Raw genomic sequence first — 23,867 nt, 5'->3', positions numbered from 1 at the left:
TATTCTAAATGTTTTTATTACATTTCCTAATTGGTCATCACTAGTGTATAGAAATGCTACTGCTTTTTATAGACTGATTCTTGTATTCTTCAATCCAGTGGAACTCTTCTGGGTTCAAAATTCTTTGACTAAAGTACATATATTCTGAGAAGTTTTTTCAGTGAAGTTGAACTATTAGAGGGAAACACAATAATCTGATATTCGTCTCTAGTTTTAATATTTTTCTCTTTGTCTTGATTAGTGGGCAGGGTTTCTACTATAAGCCCTGCTGGTGGTCTTTTTTTATTTTTTATCTTCTTCAAAGGATGTACAATTTTCTTTAATTCTACATAATTCTTTACTCCTTCATTATTTCTTGAATATTGTTTCTCCCCAATTTCATCTAATATCTTCTTTGGCCAGTCCTGCTAAATTTTATGTTGTTTTTTATCATTCTATCAGCCATGCCACTTAGCATCTCATATTTTTATTTCTTTACCTCCCTAGGACAATTTACAAGTAATTTCCTCCATTCTGTATTTCTGATTCTCTATCCAGCAGCTTCTAACCTCTTGTTCAACCCATTCACCGAATTTTAAATTTCAATGACTACATATATTTTTATTTCTAGAAGTAAACTACAGTAACATTTCTCCACACCTGCTTATTCTTTGAATATAGTGCTCTATTTTGTGTTGTTTTTTCCTATTTTTTTCTTTGTTCTTTTATTTTCTAGTCATATTTTTATGACTGTACATTTTCTACATATTTTATTCTATTTATATTATAAAATTATGATTACATATTTTATGTTTATATACTTTTTTTAGACTATCCTATTTTTTTTTAGTTTTTAGTGTACAAATACTCTGAATTTTATGGCTTCTGATTCCCTTTTGTAGTTATTTTCCTTTTGTGCAGTATACTGCTTTCCAGTGAGCTCACTGTCAGTTAAGACTATACTTTCTTTCCTGTGGAAATACCATTTGCTTGACTTGTTGAAGAATTCTAGCACAGAAAGGGAGAATAAAACTGACCCCATTCCCATGTGGCACACAGGTTTGAGGATTTGACAATGCACCAATTTTACCCACCTAGAGCCCCAAAGGAAAGAGAATGTTTTCTAGTTGCCACACTTAGCTTGCAGGTGCAATTTTCTCGTGCCTGTTTGTTTCACTGCCAGGGGACATTTCTAGAGTCTAAGCTTAAGTGAATTCAGTTCCAATTTCCCGCAGTGAGTCCAAATCCTAGTGTCAAGTCTCAGAAAAGCCATTAAAACTCTAAACTTTAACTCCCATCTTAGGACTATGACCAGTCTCTCCCCCCCACCCCACCCCCATGACCTTAATTGCACAGTTTTGCTTGAGTTTATGCTTAACTTAGACTTCTCTCTTTGGTTTAACATCTAGGAAATTCCCTTTCTTTCCTGAATCTATGTGATTGCAAATTTATTTGCTCTGTTTTATCCAGAATTCTTGTGTTTGAAATGGCAGAAATGGGAAAAGCAGTGTCAACTTTTCTCAGTACTGCATTTTAATAGAATGTTAGTCATTTAAAATTTACAATAGAAATAAATTTAGGCCCAAGACTTTATGACAAAGTACTTTTTAAAAATGTTTACAAACTTCAGTAAATATTTTTTTCTAATGAAAATTATGGAAAACTGTTATATATTATAGTGAAAAAGAATAAATGTGCAAATGCTTACTGGTTAATACACATTTTGGAGATGAACTCTTTTATAGATATCACTTTACCTGAATTTAAGTCTCTAGTATCTTAGCTTCTCAATAATGTTTTACCTATTAAATAGCATTTGATATATGTTGTTTTGAATAATCAACTGACAATCCTATGTCGAATCATCTTTTTGTTAAACATGCATATAATTCATGACTTTTAAAATTATGTAGATATCTACTGAGACTTGCTTTCTCCAAGTTTTTATCCCAAAAAACATTTAGTTTATAAGAACTTATAGTAATCTATTTAAAATATCACATAGTTGAAGGGTAACTCTTTTCATGATGCTAGTTACTTAATTTTTCATTCTCTTTTATGATTTCTTAATTGCTACTTATTGTTGTGTTTTAATTGTCTATGTAGAGCTTCAAGTGACTTTGTAGAAGGCATTTTTCTTATTAGGATTATAATCACTCTTAGTGCAATATTGAGGCAGGCAGAGAGCAGGTGGTGGCTCAGGAAACTATCCCTCGGATCTCTGCTAATGGCAACAACTCTCCTGTTCTAGACTCTCTTGTTGTGGAGCATGGACTCTAGGTGCATGGGCTTCATTAGTTGTGGCACGTGGGCTCAGTAATTGTGGCTCATGTGTTCTAGAGTCCAGGCTCAGTAGTTGTGGTGCACAGGCTTAGTTGCACCACGGCATGTGGGATCTTCCCGGACCAGGGCTCGAACACGTGTCCCCTGCATTGGCAGGCGGATTCTTAACCACTGCGCCACCAGGGAAGCCCCCTTTCTTTTTTTTCCAGTTTGATTTCCTATATTCTAGAGACTCAGGAGGTTTCTCTTCCATTTTAAGCACAGCTGTGTCTGTACTTTATTTGAGCAAGTGATAAAGGTTAGAGATTTCTGTGGAGTTTTGGAAAAGGAATAAATCACACACAGGGAATATATTTGGTAAATATTAGAGAAGATGCATTAAGAGCCTCTAGGATTGCCCCAAAAGACATACAGGATGAAGATAGGTGGTGTCCTTTAAAAAGTGATCACCCAAAGACCACTCCAGTCTTGATCTACAAGTGTAAGTCTTCATTTCTGATAATATTAGAATAAAAGGTACTAAATCTAGTTAATTTACTATATTTCAGTACATGGCAACTCTTTACCATGGACTGTAGACTTTCTGCCTGTTTATATGGACAGGAGTTTTATTGTTTCAGTGGTCCAAGATAGGTACCTAAATTATCCTTGATAAAACATATACTTATTACATAACTATTATAGTATTTAGCTTCATATTTCAGACATTCCTGTCCCAATAAATGAACACTCAACATCAATACTAATATTTACTTCTTATTTTACGGTCTAACGTTTGTATACATATGCACATTCATATAACAACTATCAGCATATAATTTATAGCTGCCTAGAGAAGATTAATGAATTAATAAAGGAAAGATTCTTAATAAGATTCCACCTATGTTTGAGAACAAAGAAAAAAAGAAGTAATATTTATTTTTACATCAGTATGGAATGCTAACTTTTTCAATGGAGCGTTTATTCTCTCAGCTAATATAGCTAACACTGTCTGATCTGAACGTTTTGGAACTGATTACTATAGCTAAAGGAAATCAGTTTTATCATTTTAGACTTGGGCTTGCCTCTATGTTTCCCCTATGTGTATAAGCTCCAGGTGTAATATATCACTTGGTGTTAACACGATGAGCTATTATCTGAGTGTATACAACAAATAAAGTTGCATTTCTGAAAGTACTCTTGGGAGGAAATATTGAGAATTTCATCAATTCCACTAGGGTTTCTCACATTATTTGGTAATTAAACAGAGGATTTTTAACATGGTATTTTCAGACCTATCTGGGTTCAAATTCAGAAGATTATTTAAAAATCTAGAATAAAACCCTTGACAGAATTATTTTCAGAATTAGATACAAAGCTAAAGTAGTTTTGAGTGTACAGTAGATTTAAAGGATTGCTAGTTTTAGTGTTGTGTATTTTAAAATTAACAGACTAGATAGGTGGTGAGGGAAAACTGTTTTTGTTATAAAATAACACATTCCTAAGGTGACTTATCTTCTGTATTTGTAGGTTTTTAGACAAATGGCATATGTCTTGCTGCAGTGAACCTGGTTCTAAAGACACTTACAGGAATGCCACCAATAAAATAGAGAATAGAGATTTACAGAAGTTCCAATTGCTTAATGCCTGCAGATATATGAGAAAAACCAAGAAAAATGACCTTTGCTCTAAACAATGGGACATTACTCGAATAAACAACATACCTTACAGTTACAGGATCCAAAACAAGGGTCCTCATTTGTGCTCCCTGCACCACTGCAGTTACAGGGTTTGCAGTCTGGGTAGCCAGTGTAGCCTCTGGCACACCGATCGCAGCTCACCCCTCTGAAGCCAGGTTTGCAATGACAGGACCCAGGTGCCAGACCTAATGGTAGATGAGACACATATCAATATTTTCTAACTGACTCATAACCCCCCTCAGACTATCACAAGATGGGAAAGTGCCTTGGGCGTAAAAATATACTACTTGAAAAAAACACCTAACAACAATCATCTAAGTACAACATCACTAAGTACAAAAAAAAAAAAGACTAAGGGTGTTCAACCTAAATGTCTATCAACAAATGAATGGATAAAGAAGATGTGGTACATATATACAATGGAATATTACTCAAACATAAAAAAGAATGAAATAATGCCATTTGCAACAACATGGGTACAACTAGAGATTATCATACTAAGTGAAGTAAGTCAGAAAGAGAAAGACAAATACCATATGATATCACTTATATGTGGAATCTAAAATATGACATAAATGAACTTATCTACCAAATAGAAACAGACTCACAGACCTAGAGAACAGATTTGTGGTTGCCAAGCAACAGAGGGTTGGGGGAAGGATGGACTGGGAGCTTGGGATTAGCAGATGCAAACTATATACAGAATGGATAAACAACAAGGTCCTACTGTATAGCACAGGGAACTATATTTAATATCCTGTGATAAACCATAATATAAAGGAACATGAAAAGGAATGTATATATCTATATCTATATCTATATCTATATCTATATCTATATCTATAACTGAATCACTTGGCTGTGATTTACACAACATTGTAAATCAACTATACTTTAATAAAGTAAATTTTTAAAAGAGACTGAGGGTGTTCATGGGAATACATATTTGGGGGATAAAAAGGAATAGAGGAGGGAAATAATAGCCGTTTAAATTTGCTTTTTCATTTTAAATAGAGAAATGCAAAAGACAATTTTTATTCTTGTCTTTGATTAGAAAAATAGAAAAAAAACACATGAATGAATACAAGTTATTGACCTTCAAAATCTGGAAAAATATAAGAGCAAATCAGTAAAATATAGTCCACCCAAAAAACAAAAGAAGGGAGAAAAAAGCAAGGAAACATTATGCTGTGAAAACATAAAACAATGACAGAAAGAGTGCCAAACATACATACTAGCAATACATAAGTGAGTTAGTCTTACTCTTTCAATTAAAAATATGTGTGTGTAATGTTCACAAGAAATAGACAAAATGACAAGAAATATTAAAAATAAAAGAAGGTAAATATACATTAGGAAAGCATATAGAAAATTAAAAACAGTTGTAGTAGTATTAATGAGGGCCAAAATAGAATTCAATTAAAATAATTCAATAGAACAAGCTCTCTGTTTACATTATTAAAGGTACAATAAAAACATAATTTAAGTTATTATATTTATGCTCCAAATAAGCACTAATTAGAAGTACAAAAAATTATAGACAATGAAAGATATTGGAAATCAAAGAAAAATTGCCCCAAAATCAATGGCTGAGAATGACATTAACCTACCAACTTTAAATATTTACACATGAATTAGTAAAAAGCAAAACACAAAAATTTGAATAATCTAATAATGTTGAATTGTATATTAAATGGCATATAAATATTTATTGTAGCTTATCATTAACTAATCCACAAAAATGTTCAATTTCTCAAAGCAGAAATTATTTAAGGCTTCTTTTCTTTTCTTTTCTTTTTTTTTTTGCTGTATGCGGGCCTCTCACTGTTGTGGCCTCTCCCGTTGCGGAGCACAGGCTCCAGACGCACAGGCTCAGTGGCCATGGCTCACGGGCCCAGCCGCTCCGCGGCATGTGTTATCTTCCCGGACCAGGGCACGAACCCATGGCCCCTGCATTGGCAGGCAGACTCTCAACCACTGCGCCACCAGGGAAGCCCTTAAGGCTTATTTTCTTAACATAAATTGCTACTTCTATATTTGTACCAAATGCTACATTAAATTAGGATTAAATTAATTATGAATATCAAACATGAAGATAGAATTTTATGCAAAACTCAGACACTAAAAATTAATAAATATTTCTTCCTAATGACTCTTAGGTTAAAAAGAAAATCAAGACTTCAATTGCAGATCAAATAGTTTTTTAAATAGAATATAAAAGCAGTAAGAAAGTAACTTAACAATGTTCATTGGATGTTGAAAAACTGAAACCAAACTTTTAGGCTTAAATATTCCATTATTTTTAAAATTGTAAATAAATTAAAACTTAATTCATGTAATTATCAAAAAATTTAAAAAACCAAAATGAACACCTGGGAGAAAAGGTAGATTTGAAACATAAACAAAAAGAAAAGGAAGCAAAAAAAGGGAAACTTAGACAAAGCTAATTAAGGATATCAAAAGAGGTTAAATGATGAAAGAATTCCCACAAATATTTCAGTACCAGTTAATTTTTACAGTGTTTTCAAAGTTTGAAACTCTTATGGAGCATATAAAAAACAGAGAGGTACGTAATTCAGTTTATTAAGCTAGTGAATACATGATATAAAAATCTAACAAAGATAATACAAAATAAACATAACAAGTAATATTTAAATAGCATTTATTTTATGCTAGGCATTACACTTTGCTTACACACTACACATATGCTAATTGAGTTAACATTCAAAATAACAATATGAGGTAGACCCTATTATCTTCCCTGCTTTACAGATGAGGAAACTAAGACAGAAATTTAGTGATTTGCCAAGGTAGCACAGCTGGCAGGTGTCAGAGCCAGGAACAAGTTAACATATGAATCCAGATGAGAAAATCCTAAATAAAATAAACACCAAGCTGAACCCTAAAGTACTGTAAATTAAAAGGACCTTCCATGATGACCTAGTAGAATTTATTTTGGTAATATAAATACCTCATTTTATTTCACTTTGTTTTATTGTGCTCTGCAGATATTTTGTTTTTTACACATTGATGTTTTGCCCCTGCATTGAGCACATTTACTGGCACCATTTTTCCCACAGCATCTGCTTACTTTGTGTCTCTGTGCCACATTTGGATAATCCTCCCAATATTTCAAACTTTTTCATTATTATTATATTTGCTATGGTGATCTGCAATCAGAGCTTTGATGTTACTATTATGATTGTTTGGGGGCACCACTAACCACACACACATAAAACAGCAAACTTAATCTATAAATGTTGGTTGTGTTCTGACTGCTCACAGACTGGCCATTTCCTATCTCTCTCCCTCTCCTCAGGTCTCCCTGTTCCCTCAAACACAATATTTAAATTAGGCCAATTAATAACTCTACAATGGCCTCTAAGTGCTCAAGTGAAAGGAAGAGTTGCATGTCTCTCACTTTAAATCAAAAGCTAGAAATAATTAAGCTTAGTGAGAAAGGCATATCAAAAGCTGAAATAAGGTCTAAAGCTAGTCCTCTTTCACCAGTTAGCCAAGTTGTGAATGCAAAGGAAAAGTTCCTGAAGGAAACTAGAAGTGCTACTTCAGTGATCACACAAATGTTAAGAAAGTGAAACAGCCTTATTGCTGATATGGAGAAAGTTTTATTGGTCTGGATAGAAGATCAAACCAGCCACTACCTTCCCTTAAGCCAAAGACTAATCCAAAGCTAGGCCCTAACTCTCTTCAATTCTATAAAGGCTGAGAGAGGTGAGGAAGCTACAGAAAAGTTTGAAGCTAGCAGAAGTTGGTTCATGAGGCTTAAGGAAAGAAGCCATTTCCATAACATAAATGTGTCAGGTGAGGCAGCAAGTGCTGATGAAGAAGCTGCAGCAAGTTATACAGAATATCTAACTAAGATAATTCACGAAGGTGAGGACACTAAACAACAGATTTTCAGTGTAGATGAAACAGGCAACTGTTGGAAGAAGATGCCATCTAGGAGTTTTATAGCTAAAGAGGAGAAGTCAACACCTGGCTTCAAATCTTCAAAGGACAGACTGACTCTCTTATTAGGAGCTAATGCAGCTGATGACTTTAAGTTGAAGTCAATGCTCATTTACCATTCCAAAAATCCCAGGGCCCTTAAGAATTATACTAAATCTACCCTACTTGGATGATAGCACATCTGTTTAAGATGGTTTATTGAATATTTTAAGCCCACTGTTAAGAACTATTGCTCAAAAAAAAAGACTCATTTCAAAATATTACTGATCATCTTGACAATGAACCTGGTCACCCAAGAGCTCTGATGGAGATGTACAATGAAATTCATGTTTTTTTTTTCCTGCCTGCTAACACAAGATCTATCCTGTAGCCCATGGATCAAGAAGTAATTTTGACTTTCAAGTCTCATTATTTAAGAAATACATTTATAAGGCTACAGCTGCCATAGATAGTGATTCTGTTGATGGATCTGGGAAAAGTCAATTGAAAACCTTCTGGAAAGGATTCACCATTCTAGATGCCATTAAGAACAATTGAGATTCATGGGAAGAAGCCAAAATATCAACATTAACAGGAGTTGGAAAGGAGTTGATTCCAACCCTCATGGATAACTTTGAAGGGTTCAACACTTCAGTGCAGAAAGTCACTGCAGATGTGTTGGAAATAGCAAGAGAAATAGAATTAGAAGTGGAGCCTGAAGATGGAACTGGATTGCCACAATCTCATGTTATACTTTAATGAATGAGGAGTTACCTATTCTGGATGAGCAAAGAGATTCCTTGAGATGGATTCTACTCCTGGTAAAGATGCTGTGAAGACTATTGAACTGACAACAAAGAATTTTAAATATTACATAAACTTAGTTGATAAAGCAGCCACAGGGCTTAAGAAGATTGACTCCAAATTTGAAAGAAATTCTACTGTGTGTAAAATACTATCAAATAGCATTACATGCTACAGAGAAATCGTTCATGAAAGGAAGAATCAATCGATATGGCAAACTTCACTGGCGTCTTATATTAAGAAATTGCCACAGCCATCCCAGCCTTCGGCAGCCACCACCCTGATCTGTCAGCCGCCATTGACATCAAGGCAAGACCCTCCACCAGCAAAAAATTGCAACTCACTACAGGCTCAGATGATGGTTAGCATTTTTTAGCAAGGAAGTACTTTTTTAATTAAGGTACGGTGTTTTTAGACATAATGTTATTACACACTTAAGAGACTACAGTATAGTGTAAACATAACTTTTATATGCACTGGGTAACCAAAAATTAGTGTGACTTGCTTTATTACAGTGGTCTGGAACTGAACTTGCAAAATCTCTGAGGTATGCCTGTATCGTTTAACATTAATACATTTATTTTTTTAATCATATGTATAAGTCAAATGGAGAAGAAATCCGTTCATTAAAGGTTGCAGACGCATTCCCCCAAATTAATATTTGTTTCTGATGTTAAAATCTCCAGACCTTGAGACAAAATGCAGAAATACTGCAAGTAATAAACAATGTCTATTAATGTTTGTTTCTGGAAATATTATGAAGTGAATGTCCATAAAGACTTCCTTGTTCAGAATACTTGACTATGCAGGATGAAATTAAAGACAGACAGTTAGCAGAGAGAGAGATATATAAAATGGTTGTGCTGTTATGGAATAGAGAAACCCCTTGGAGATCAGAAACTAAAAGAATTACTTTCTAGAGTGGTAAGCCAGTCCTTAAACCAGTGTCTTTCCTGAAGTTGACTAATTCTGATTAACTAGTCTAGAGCATGGAGCATGGTTTTATGGAACAAAAGACAAATTCTAGGTACTACTCAAGTTAGGAGGACATATCAGAGAACTTTACATATAAACTCAAGACTCCTGAAAGGGTAAACTAGAAAATACACAGGTATGTGCACACACACTCTCTCTCTCTCACACACACACACTCTCTCTCTCACACACACACACACACACGCACAATCATGAAACACACAAGAAAACAAGGCCCTGATAAAGACTTAGCAGAAAAATCAAACTGCAGAATCAAATAGATAGCAGAGAATACTAGTAACAGATACAAATTATAAAGTAAACATAGAGCTGTCCTCTCTTATCTGCGGTTTCACTTTCTATGGTTTCAGTTAACCTGTGGTCAAACACAGTCGAAAATTATTAAATGGAAAATTCCAGAAACAGACAATTCATAGTTTAACATCAAGTACCATTCTGAGTACAGTGATGAAATCTTGCACCATCCCACTCTATCCTGCCCAGGATGTGAATCATTCCTTTTTGCAGCATATCTCATCCCACTGGTCACTTAGTAGCCATATTGGTTTTCAGATTGACTGTCAAGGTTTTGCAGTGCTTGCGTTCAAGTAACCCTTATTTTACTTAATAATGGCCCCAAAATATGAGTAGTGATACTGGCAATTCAGATATGCCAAAGAGAAGCCATGAAATGCTTCCTTTAAGTGAAAAGATGAAATTTTTCAACTTAAGAAAGACAAACTGTATGCTGAGGTTGTTAAGGTCTACCGTAAGAACAAATCATCTGTCTATGAAATTGTGAAGAAGGAAAAAGAAATTTGTGATAGTTTTGCTGTTGCACCTCAAATTGTAAAAGTTTTGACCACAGGGCATGATAAGTGTTTGGTTAAGATGAAAAAGGCATGGAATTTGTACAAAAAGATATTTTGAGAGAGAAAGACCACATTCACATAACTTTATTATAGTATATTGCTATAACTGTTTTATTTTATTATTAGTTGTTGTTATTCTTGCTGTGTCTAATTTATAAATTAAACTTTATCATAGGTATGCCTGTATAGTAAAAAAAAACACAGTATATACAGTGTTTGGTACCATCTGCAGTTTCAGGCATCCACTGGGAATCTTGAAACATACCCCCAGGGATACGGGGGACTGTATTTAATATGTTTAAAGAAACAAAAATAATATTAAATATAGGTGAATTAAAAGAGACTATTAGAAAAACAAAATGCAGTTAGAAACTTTTCTTATAAAATATACCAAAATAAATTCCAGATGGATTAAAGACTTAAGTATCATAAAAAGAAATCAAGTGGTCAAGATGAAAGTGGTCAAAGGTACAAACTTCCATTTATAAGATAAGTAAGTACAAGGGATGTAATGTACAACATGATTAATATAATGAACTCTGCTGTATGTTATACATGAAAGTTGTTAGCAGAGTAGATCCTAAGAGTTCTCATCACAAGGAAAAATTTTTTTCCTTTTTCTTTTATTTTGTATCTATACGAGATGATGAACGGTTCACTAAACTTATTGTGGTAATCATTTCATGAAGTATGAAAGTCAAATTATTATACTGAACACCTTAAACAGTGTTGTATGTCAATTATATTTCAATAAAACTGGAAGAATAATAGGAAATAAAAACTAAAGAAATAAACAATTTGTCTAAACTTGGAGTAGATAAGAATTTTAGGATTATAAAGGCATGTAAGAAATCCAATAGAAAAATATTACTATGCATAATAATTTTAGCATGTCATTATTATAGCTAAAGTGGGTTTTCTGAATTTTCATAGGTTATTACATAAAAATTGTTAAATTATATACATTAAAAATTATCTATAATAATGAGACACAAAGAAAATCTAGAAATTGTTCATAACAAATATGACATACTATTAGAGCTCTTACAAATCTATGGAGGAAAAAAACCCACCTTACACCAAAAAGAAAATTAAGGAAACAGAAAATTCACACACAAAATATTTGTTTTTCTCTAGCCATCAGGTTAATGTCAATGATATACTGAACATCATTTCTCACGATCTGGTTACTCATTCTGACTAAGAAATCCAAATCATTAGACTACATCTGAGACTGTTTCCTAAAGAGATCATCAGACTAAACAGGAAGAGAAAAATGTATCACGGTTATATGTCTAATTATTCAACTCAAGTCCATATTGAATAAAATAGATCTAATTATAACATTACAAATATTGATTATTGCTTCAATTTAAAATTAGAAAAATTAATTATTGGCCTGGAACCAAATATCTCTACACAATTTTTGAAAAGGTGAAGATGCAATTGACAGACACTGTCAAGTAGGTTGAAGATCAGGGGAGCATGTAAGGATGCTCTTTTTCTAAGTTTGTGTAGTATGACTTCAAGGGATAAAGCCCAACTTTAATAAATCAAAAACTAGGAATTTAAGCTTTTTATTTAACATGGTAAAAATACCGTAGAAGAAAAAAATTATAAAAAGATATGAATGGTAGAAAGAAGGAAGAAGGTGATATGAATGAAATGTTTGTGTTCCAAGATGGACAGTCAGTGGGCAATATTTAATGGTGATGAAAAATACTAAGAATATTGTTCAGATATTGTTTGAAAGATAAGTTCTTCCAAAAGAACTTAATAGGAGGAAAGGATCAGTGTGATTAAATTTGGAAATGAGACTAGGGGTGAATAAGTTGAAGAGGACACTTTGCTGTTTATTTTATTCCCTTCCCTACTGTTAAAATTTTATGTGACCATGTGTTGTTTTAATAATAATTGAAAAATCACTATTTTGTACAACTGTAACTTATATAATATTGTACATCAACTATACCACAATTTGGAAAAAAGAATTTAGAGCACAGAGGAAAAAAATAATTGAAAAATATTTATATCCAGAGATCTTCATTAAAGCATTGGTTAAAATACACAAAATTTAGAAACAATCTTAATATCTATTCAAAGTTGAGTACTCTATTCAGGAGCTAAAACCAGATTTCAGAGAAACGAACAGATATGGGGAAAAATTCATCATGTAAAGTTAACACACAAATGTTAATAACAGTACTATGCTGAATTACCACTGCATTGAATACTCATTTTTCTACTTTTCTATTTTTTTAGTCACTTTTTTCAACAACAAAATACCTATCATTTTAAACTCAGGGGATAAAATTAAATTACATTGCTCAAAATAATGCGATTTAGTTGCTACCATAAAAAGATAAGGGACCATAAAATGAAAAGTGACATCAATAATTCACCATTTGAGTTTTTAAATAATCATTTTTTTAATCTTTTAAGATTTAAGACTGTAAGGCTTAAACAGATAATAAAATAGTTTTGTAAAGAAAGCAGGTAAGCTAAACTGTGCCAAAGAAATATTGCCAGTCTTTTAAATAGAAGGTCTTTCGGGGAAAAAGCCTATAGCAGAGCCATGATTTATTTTAGTCTTTCCACAGAAGAGAAGAATCCAGTCTTAGAAATATAAAGAAACAGTTCCAGATATATTCAATGAATTTTCTACTTTGGCAAGCAACTTTCCTGGAAGTAGTTCCTAAACATTTTACATCAAAGAGTTAATTTGGCATTTGATTACTTAATGTTTGGAGTACATCGTGAATTTCAATCCTCAAAAAAGGTTTTGTCTTAAACTAATGTCAGCCTCTTTCCCTTCATTAACTCATTCCTACCGCCTTTTACAGTCCTTTATGTAGACTTCTCGCTTTCTGTATTATTAACTACATCTCAATCTGTGATCTCATCTATTCGCTCTTCCCACTGTAGCACACACATCCCTCAATGAACACTGTCATTTCACCCTAGAAATCATACATGCTATAAAGCAATATAATAAATAGCAAGACATCAAAAAATTACATACACCACAGATTTATAATAGACTAGAAGATATATATATATAGATATGTAAATATGTATATATGTGTATATATATGTATATACACATGTATACTAATGCAAAACAAATGATTCAACTTTTCTTGCTTTTAAAGTATAATTAAACAAACATAATTATTGAGATGAATTAAAAACTGCTTCCTGTAGGGGACATTGATAGCTGTAAAAATAAATTTATACTGAGCCCACATGCTCTGGGGCCCACGTGCCGCAACTACTGAGCCTGGATGCTTCAACTACTGAAGCCTGCGCACCTAGAGCCTGTGCTCCACAACAAGAGGAGCCACCGCAATGAGAAGCCTGTGCACCGCAACAAAGAATAGCCCCACTCACCGCACCTAGAGAAAAAAGCCTGCGCGGCAACAAAGACCGAACGCAGCCAAAAAAAAAAAAAAAGAATAAATTTATTACATGAATGAAATTTACTGCAACAGGTTCTTCTGAAAATAATCACACTTGGCTTTAGTTGTCCTTTCATCAGAACAATGGCCTTCTACTATAGCTCTCACCTCGTTGAGCACGTTTTTCATCCTTGACACAGACTTCATTTAAGGAACCAACTGGGTCACAATGGCATGGCTGGCATGGTCTTGGAAAATTTGGAGATATCTAAAAAAATATATTAAAATTCTGTTTTAAAAACACTAAATTTTTCAATTCAGCAAGCCTTTAAAGAACATTTTAATAAATGATAATAAATTATATTTAGAAAATGATAATATAAGAAATTTTCTTTATTATATGTTTGCATTTTCTAAAATCAATTTCATCTAAGTGGATACACAGAAATAAAGAGGATAGTATAATAAACTACTAAATATTTGTTACCTAGATTCAACAATTATCAAGATTTTGCTATATGATTCATCACGTTTTATTCTTTGCTGAAGTTTTTAAAGAAAATCCCAAATAAAGAGTCTTTTAATCCCTACACATTTCAGTATGCATCTCTTTCTTTTATAATCACAGTATCATTATCATTACAAACAAAAAGAACAATGTTTGCTTATATAGAGAACATTAGAATATTAGAGAAATATACATTCCATAGTAAAACCTTACTGTTTTATTACAACATAGTTCAAAATTAGTAATTTTTCCCCAAATTAATTTTTCAAAAACTTTTTACATTGATCGTGATATAGCTAATTAAATAGAAATTTATATTTGGTGCTTGAAAAAGATGTTAAATAGTTACGTTAAAAATTTGACTTTCTCAGGAGGCAGCATAATCTGGGGGGAAACAATGTAGGCTCTGTAATTAGGAAGGCTTGAGTTCATATCCCACTGTGTCCACTTACTGGCTTATGTGGCCTCCTGCAATTTACTTACTTCCTGATAATATGAGGATAATAGTAGAAACTTTAGTGATGTTATTAAATTAAAATTAAGAGGAATAACATATAAAGCATCTCATAAGATTCCTCACATACATTAAACAGTACAACTAGTAGTTTTTAATTAGAATATTTTAATTAAACACACCTAGACTGTGCTAATGTACCAAATATACAATATTTTCAAGATGCAATGAGAACAAAAAAAATCAACAAATTCTTTGCCTAGGAAATACTAATACTCTGAATATATACAAAAAATTGTGTATATAAGTATATATATATATGTTTCTCCCAAAAAATACAGTTTTATATGTATATATCTAGGTTTAATTGATAAATGAAAACCTCTTTGCTAATATAAATCAAAGTTTCACAAGTAGAGAAATATTTACATGTCTGATAGAATTCAATCAACTATATCCACAGATCAGTTTCAAAATCATCATTTGTTAAAGACCCATTCATTCACTTCCTATTATGAAGTAAGGACTTTGCAAAGCACAGATAAGCCCTGATTTCTGCCTTAAAGAAGCTTACAGGAATAGCAGACTTGAAAGATATTGATTAAATAGAATGTGCAAAGTGATAAAACAGACACACAGGCAGAGCGTTCTGGGGCAAAAGAAGAGAGAGTAAAAACACAATGAAGTCAAGCAATGTTTCACAGAAAAAGTGACATTTAGACTGGAGCTTGAAATATGAGTAGCAATTTGAGAGTGGAATTGGGAGAAGGGCTTTCTAACCAAGAGAAAACCAAGACATGAAGAAAAACAAAACAAAACAAAACTCTCTGTGGGCATATAGCAATAAATTTCTTTAGGATAAATTCTTAGCTCTTATAAATATGATTTATGATTCCAATGATGATCTTGAGTAAACCAAAGCCTCTTAATTTGTTATCCTTCTTTGTGGTAATTGGGAAAATCTGCCTGAATCAGACTGCTGATCAGGAACAAGTTCTAACATAAGAGATTTTATAAATTCATCTACTTTATACTTGATTTTTAATTTTATTCAAATAATCAGATTACTAATCAATCCTCAAAGTAAGCACCGCTATATATGTGTGTGTGTGTGTGTGTGTGTATTTTAACATTTAAATGTATGTATTTAGGAGATAAATCTAAAATTAGATTTTAAGGCAATAATTTTAAGAATATCATAGAGATACGTTATTTAGCTATAAAATTTGCAGTGCACAAAACTTTTCTTTCTATATCTTCATAAAAACACATGGATTTCTACCCTTAAGAACCTGAAAGATTTGAATTTTTAACACAATATAGCATACGTATTTTTATGTGTTAAAATACCAAAATCTAGGCTCAGATTCACTTAATAACTTGTAATAACAACTTGATCAAGCTTCCAGTTTTAATGATGGCACAGTGTCTTGTATAGGTCTAGCACACAAATGACAATTATGAATTCTGGACAAAATATAAAAATCAAACATTTGAGGACTTGGGATAATAATCAGAAGCAGGCAGAAATTAGAAGGATTTGAGATTTGAAAGAAGAAAATACAGTAGATGAGATCCATGTTCATATAAGGGTAACAACAAAATTTGCATATCAATACCCCTCAATTCTTAACTGATCCTTTAATTGTACATTAAATCAGGGGAATCCAAGGAGCCCAATGGATAGCAACAGCTAGAAAGCTAAATGATCTGAGTAAAATTTTCCATTCTACACACCATAAAGTGAACAGAAATGAGAGTTTATCAACAAAGTTGGAAAGGTTAGATAAACACCCTGAGCTTTTTATTAATCTGTCCTAACAAGGTATAAAAGCAAGCCTCCTCAGTTTAATAGTGATTAGTCAGTAAGTTGATTACCTATTAAAACAAAATTCACAAATCTTTGGAAGAAGACAACAAAATCTTTTCTCTACACTGTATCATCCTCAATGTCCTGTGTAAATCATAAATTGCTAGACACGAGGAGAAAAATATAGGTGTGGTCCTTATTCAAGAAACAGCAAGTCAATAAAAACAGACCCTGAGGTGTCCCAAGTATTGAAATTAGCAGACAAGGACAGGTCTGTATATATGCCCAAGAATATAAAGGAAATAATGTTCATAAGGAGTAAACACATGGATTATTTCAACAGAAAAATGGAAATAACAAAAAACACAATAAGTCAAAAAGCTGAAAACAAAATACCTCAACAAAAAAATTAACTGGATATGCTTAGCAGCAGGTAAGTGATGGCAGGGAGAAAGGTAGTATACCTAATTAGAGATAAATAGAATTTATCCAATCTGAAGAACAAAACAAATTTTAATTACCACAGACTCAGTAACCTATAGGACACAGTCCAGGAACCTGACCTGTATGCAGTTGGAGTCACAAAAGGGGAAGAGAGAGCATGGTTCAAAAAAAATTTTAAAGAAATAATGGCCTAAAATTTCCAAAATGTGGTATAAAAATCTCAATTTATAATTACAAGAAGCTCAGTAGCCAAGAAGGTAAGCACAAAGAAAGCCACATTTAGACACACATGGTCCAATTCTGAGATTGGAAAATTTTTTCTGTAACTAAAATTCTAGGCTTTGTAAGGCACATAAGGTTTGTTTCTTCTCTTCCTCCTCCTTCTCTCCTCCTCCTCTTCCACCTAGTTCTTGTTCATCTTGTTCTTCTTTTTCTTTTCCTTAATTTTTTTGTTGTTCTTTTCATTTTCGTTGCATCTCCTTTCCCTTCCTCTCCTTTTTCTCCTCCCTTACTTCTCCTCCGCCTCTTTCTTTTTTTTTTCTTTTAACAAACTTTTACAAATGTAAAAAAAAAATTATTTGTTTGCAGGCCATATAGATATAGGCCATGGGCCAAATTTGATCTAGAGGTCATAGTTTGCCAATACATGTTTTGGCTGCTAAAAGACAAATAAAAAGAGGATATCTTGAAATCAGTCAGAGAATTAAAGACACATTATATATAGAAGAAAAAAATGCAAATGATGGCTGCCTTCTCATTAGAATAAGTGAAATCCAGAAAATACTGTATCTTTATTTTTTAATAAATTTATTTATTTTATTTTTGTCTGTGTTGAGTCTCCATTGCTGCATGCAGGCTTCTCTCTAGTCATGGTGAGCAGGCTTCTCATTGTGGTGGCTTCTCTTGTTGTGGAGCACGGGCTCTAGGCACGTGGGCTTCAGTAGTTGTGGCACACAGGCTCAGTAGTTGTTTCTCATGGGATTAGTAGCTCCGAGGCCTGTGGGATCTTCCCGGCCCAGGGCTCAAACCTGTGCCCCCTGCATTGGCAGGCAGATTCTTAACCACTGCACCACCAGGGAAGCCCAAGAAAATACCATATCTTTAAAGTACTGAAAGAAAAACAAACATCTCTCTCCATGTAATGAAAATATACTTCAGTAATAAGGGTAGAATAAAGACATTTTCAGATGAAATAAACATGAGAGAAATTGTCACCATCAATTCTTGCCCTATTTAAAAAAAAAGCTAAAGGAAGTTCTTCAGGCAGAAGGAAATTATACAAAATTAACAAATTAACAAAACACATGCAAGATCTCTACACTGAAAACACTGATATGAATAATTAAAGAAGACAGAAATAAGGGAAGTGATATACTATATTCATTGACTGGAAGACTCAATATTGTTAAAGTGTTAGTTCTCTCCATATTTGCCTTTAGGTTCTATACAACAATCCCAACTAATATTTGTCATTGAGAAGTTGATTCTAAAATTTGTATGGAAATGTAAAGAAACTACTATAGCCAAAACAATCTTCAAAAGGAAGAATAAAGTTAGTGTACATATGTTTCTGAATTCTAGTTTTATTAAAGCTAAAGTCATCAGGCTTCCCTGGTGGCACAGTGGTTGGGAGTCCGCCTGCCGATGCAGGGGACACGGGTTCGTGCCCCGGTCTGGGAAGATCTCACCTGCCGTGGAGCGGCTGGGCCTGTGAGCCACGGCCACTGAGCCTGCGTGTCTGGAGCCTGTGCTCCGCAATGGGAGAGGCCACAACAGTGAGAGGCCCGCGTACCACAAAAAAAAATAAAAAACAACAAAAAAAAAACTAAAGTCATCAAGATAGTGTGCCATTAGCACAAATAAATCCATGGAACAGAACTGGGGCTCCAGATGTTGACACAAAAGATCAACTGATTTTCAAAAAATGCCTCAAAACAATTTAAAAGAGAAAAAGAAATATTTTTCCAAAAATGGTGCTGGAACAACAGATGAACCACATAGATCTCAATCATTATTTCATACCCTACACAAAGATTAACTTGAGATGGGCCATAGCCCTAAAAGTTAAAATTATAACATTTCTAGAATAAAAAAGAACAATTTCTTGACTTGAAGAAATACTTCACAAGAGAAGATATAGGAATAGCCAATAAACACTTAAAATAATAATTTAATCCATGGGATCTGCTGTAAAATTCATAATAGAAGATCTGCTGTAGCACCAAGCATTGATGGGAATGACTTAGTGATTGCCTAGTATCCACTTGCCATACCTACTACACCCACATCCACTAGAATGGCTAATTCAAAAAGATAGTCAAGACCAAATAATAGAGATAATATGGAAGAACGAGAACTTACATACATTTTTGGTGAACATGTAAAACAGTATTACTAACTTGACAAAATGTTGGCAGTATCTTATAAAGTCAAACATATATCTATCCTATGAAACAAGTACTCTACTCCTAGATATTTACACAAGGTTAATAACACATGACCACAAAAAGACTCATATAAAATTGTTTTATAGGAGCTAACCAAAAACTGAAAATGACCCAAATATCCACCAACAGGAGAATGGATTAAAAATCAAGATATGTACATGCAAAGGACTACTCCTTAGCAATTTTTTTAAAGAAATAACTACTGATGTGTACAACATGAATAAATTTTAACATGTTAAATTGAGTGAAAGGAAGACCAAAAATTTTATGTACTTTATGATTTCTTTTTTAGGAAATTCACTAAGAGGTAAAACAAATTTATGCTCTAAAAATCAGAACAGAGTTTGCCTGGGGGTGGTGACTGACTGGAATGAGGCACAATGGGACTTTCTAGAGAGATGGAAATATTTTATATCATATCCTGAAAGATTTATACAGTTTCTACTATGAAATATTTCTAGTCACCTTTGAGAATTTGAAGTCCAATTATTTAGAGAAGCTATCAAAATTATTTTTCCCCATAATACATCTCTGTCTGAAAAAGCCAAAATAACACTTAATGAAAGGAAAAAGCATACTTTACCCCTTTGGGTCTGAAGAAACCATCAATGCATGTCTCACAATTTATACCAGCAGTGTTTCGAGTACAGTTAATGCACACGCCCCCTCCAATGTACTTTCCATGTATATTTAAACTCAGATTTCTTCTGGCAACATTTTCATCATAATAGCATTCTTCAGCTTTCCCATGACAATTGCAGGCTGCATTAGGGAAAAATAAATTTATAAACATTAATTTCAGATATATTTTAAAATAATATTTTGTTACATAAGAGATTTTTATACCATATGGAAAATTATATTACATTATATATATATATATATAATCAATACAAAGGTATCTAGAAAGTACTTGGATTTATTAGACATATTAATAAATTTGCATGTTTTAATGGAACTGGAAATAGTTAAAACATAAATTAAGCTGAAGCATATGAAATTGCCAATATTTGACTGATTTTATCTTATAAAACTGATATTTCATATAATTCACCCTACAATTTCCTATTATGACAAACAAATTACTGAAGTATGGTACTGAATGATTAACATCCATGTAATCTGTAATGAATAATTATTATATGTGAACCTCTGTGTTAGATACTACGGGTAAAAAGGATGCTTAGTATATACACTTGACCCTTGAATAATGCAGGAGTTAAGGGCACCAATCCTTTGTGCAATGGAAAATTAGAGTATAACTTTGCAGCCAGCCCTCCCCGTCCTTGGTTTCTCATCCCCCAATTCAACCAACCATGGATTGTATAGTACTGTAGCACTGTTGTTTGCATTTAGTGAAAGAAAACCGCCTATAAGTGGACCCTTGCAATTCAAATCCATGCTGTTCAAGAGTCAAATGTTATTCTTTCTTTTACTACTAAACATAACTAAAACCTAGGGATGTTTTTATATGCCACATTCTGTTCTAAATGTTTTATATTTATTACCACTGATTTTAATTCTCAAGTAGTTTTGTGACTTACAGACTCTATTAACCTCTTTTCATATATTAGGAGCCTCAAGCACAGAGAAGTGAAGTAACTAGTAAAAGTTCACCAAATCAGTATTGTAAGCCAAACTCTGAAGTCAGGCTCCAGAGTCTGCAGGGCTAACCACTACCACAATCCCTTCAAGTTATCTGATAAGAAAAAGCTGCACGATAAGTGCCAAGGTATCAGGACAAGATGAGAGCTGGTTTGCTCAGTGGTGAGATCATGCTATTTTGTGCCAGTCTTGGATCTGGGTGTCCTCTTCACTCCTTAGTAGTCCTGTGAGGTAGGGAACTTCATTTCACTAAAGCTCAGTTTCCATATAAAACATCAAGTGGTCAGTAGTAATTACGAGGTAGGGATATTAAAAATGCATGTAAAATCATTAGCATAACACGCTATAAATAAGTTCCCAATTGATTTTCTCTGTTCCACTTCCTCTCATCTTCATCCTCTATGTTTTCGTAGCCCCGTTCTCTTCCTCTCCTTTTCTTTTTCATATCACACTACAGGAGTTCAGAGGAATGAAAAATCACTTCCCCAGGAAGAATTGGGTAAGGCTTTGAAAAATGGGTAGAATTTATTTTAGGATGGGAACTAGGCAAAAAATATACTATGCAGTGTCCTTCCTCATATGTTGAGTTTCTTAGGTGTCCTTGCATTGATTTCCACATCTATATGTGTGTGCGTATGTGTGCATGTGTATGCACGTGCACAGGCCTGTGTGCGGCACACAGCTCAATCTTTTTTTTAATTCCACAAAAGGGGACATTTATATACTGTTCTGAACTATATTTTTACTAACAGTAAATGGCATGGTTCCTTCTCTACTGGTATTATGTTTTCCCTAAGGCTACACTGGGTACTTCTTGATTAATTAGATGCCTAATAGTGGGCAGTTACATTGTTTCCAGATTTCTCCTTTATAACACTGAGTACCTACCAGGAGGGCAATGGAGGTGGGGGCAGGAGTGGGGGTCTGGTGTTAGATGGCTCCCCATTTGCCAGCTGAGTGACTTTGAGGAGAGAGTTCAAGTCTTAGCGTCATTTTGGTACTTAACTCTTAGGTTGTGGTGAGAATGCAGATCATCTAGCAGAATACCTGAGACAGTAAATACTCAGCCCTGTAAATGTCAGTAGCAGTGGTATTAGCAATTGGGTACTAAAGACAAGGATCATAAAATGTCCTGTACAGCTATCCAAGTCCATCTACAGATTAAATTCCTGCAAGTGCAATTTCTAGTCAAGGCGCATGGGAAATTTTAATTTTAAATAACTTGAAAAAATTCCCTCTGCAAATGCTGTCAGATTACTCTCCCTCCGATAGATAGGATAAAACTGTTTCCCCACAGTCTCACCAAAACTGTGTATTACCAACATTTTCCATTCGGTGAGCATTCAAACATATGTTGAGTGAATGAATGAACACTTTGGTAAGTTAAAAAAAAGTACTTTTATTGTTTTAATGGATACTTCCTTAATTATAAATAAGTGTGATCATTTCTTTATATGGTTATGTCATATTTTTTTCCTGAGAAATATCTGTTTTGATCTTTGCTCATTTTTAACAGGTTGTTTTGAATTTTTTTCTTATTGCTATGGAAGATCTCTTCATACAGTAAGGATATTATCTCCTTTTCTTGTTTGTTGCAAATATCTTCTTCAGCTTGTTGGCTTTTGATTTAAGATATAATACTCTTGCTATATTAATGGAGAGTTTTCAAAATGTATTCTAGGGGACATGTAGTCATAAATATAAATCACTAGGCATCATAAGCAGTTTTATACCTTTAGGACAATGCACAAGAATTCTCAAAAATCTTGTAAAAATATATTGCAAGAAATAGTCAAGATTTCTGCTACAAGTACAACTAGAGGGAAATACAGAGGGATACAAATTTATTCTCACATTATTTAGAACTAGTATTGCTGACTGTACTTATAACCATGAGCTAATGTAGGTAAAGACTGATGCCTGAGGAGCAGTCCTTTTCACACTCCATGTATGAGGGCCCTTTCCTACAGCCTTGGCTGCTGGTTGAAGGTCTTGGGCCTGAACAGCTTTTATCTATAGCCTTAGAGGACATGGATAGTATCTACTCACAAAGAGCCATTTTTCACTCTGTCATCAGAAGTTTGTTATTTCACAGAATGTCCAAGACACATGATAGAAACTGTCTGTTAGTAGAGGCTTAGCAATGGAATACATATCTTTTGCACTTTAGAGATATAACCTGCCTCAAATAAGCTAGATTGATAAAAGTCGAAATTAAATTCAAATGAATTAGAAGGCAGTTATTCATTTTATAGAGGGATTTGTCACGTTGCAGAAGGATTTTTCTAAATATTAAGAGGTGATTGGAACACAATTCAACTTGGAAAATAAAATTTTCATATAAGCTTTTACGAATGTATACATTGCCAAAAGCACAATATTTATACAAGGTTTTATGGTTAAGACCCCTATCTTTAATTTGTGGATTTCAAAAAAAAAATTATTTTTTCAGTTTGGAAATACAACCTCCCATCTCTTCCACAAAGAAACATAAATTGTTTTATAATAACACTATTTTATAAAAATGTATATAGCAGCAAGTGGAAATTTCCTTCTGTGTTGCTTTGTCCATCCCTATTGCTAATAAGTCTGATCCATCCTTTCTGTTTCCTTGTTTAAACACATACACACAAGTGGAGAGTGGTAAAGGATTCTGCAGAT

At 33.4% G+C, this 23,867-nt stretch overlaps 1 protein-coding gene across 1 annotated transcript in view; it reads right to left on the bottom strand.

Annotated features, from left to right (window-relative positions):
- Positions 1–23,867, bottom strand: part of LAMA2 (laminin subunit alpha 2) — a 611,700-nt gene that overhangs the window by 326,250 nt on the left and 261,583 nt on the right. The window contains exons 8-10 of the mRNA XM_081251375.1: positions 20,185–20,363; positions 14,107–14,206; positions 3,966–4,126 (exon numbers count right to left, since the gene is read on the bottom strand). Of these exons, the coding sequence (XP_081107501.1) occupies positions 3,966–4,126; positions 14,107–14,206; positions 20,185–20,363 (440 nt within the window). The remainder of the gene's footprint in view (positions 1–3,965; positions 4,127–14,106; positions 14,207–20,184; positions 20,364–23,867) is intronic.

The sequence above is a fragment of the Mesoplodon bidens genome (genome assembly GCF_964165515.1).
Source record: "Mesoplodon bidens genome assembly, chromosome: 12".
Taxonomy (NCBI): Eukaryota; Metazoa; Chordata; class Mammalia; order Artiodactyla; family Ziphiidae; genus Mesoplodon; species Mesoplodon bidens.
This window is presented reverse-complemented; position numbering and strand designations above follow the sequence as displayed.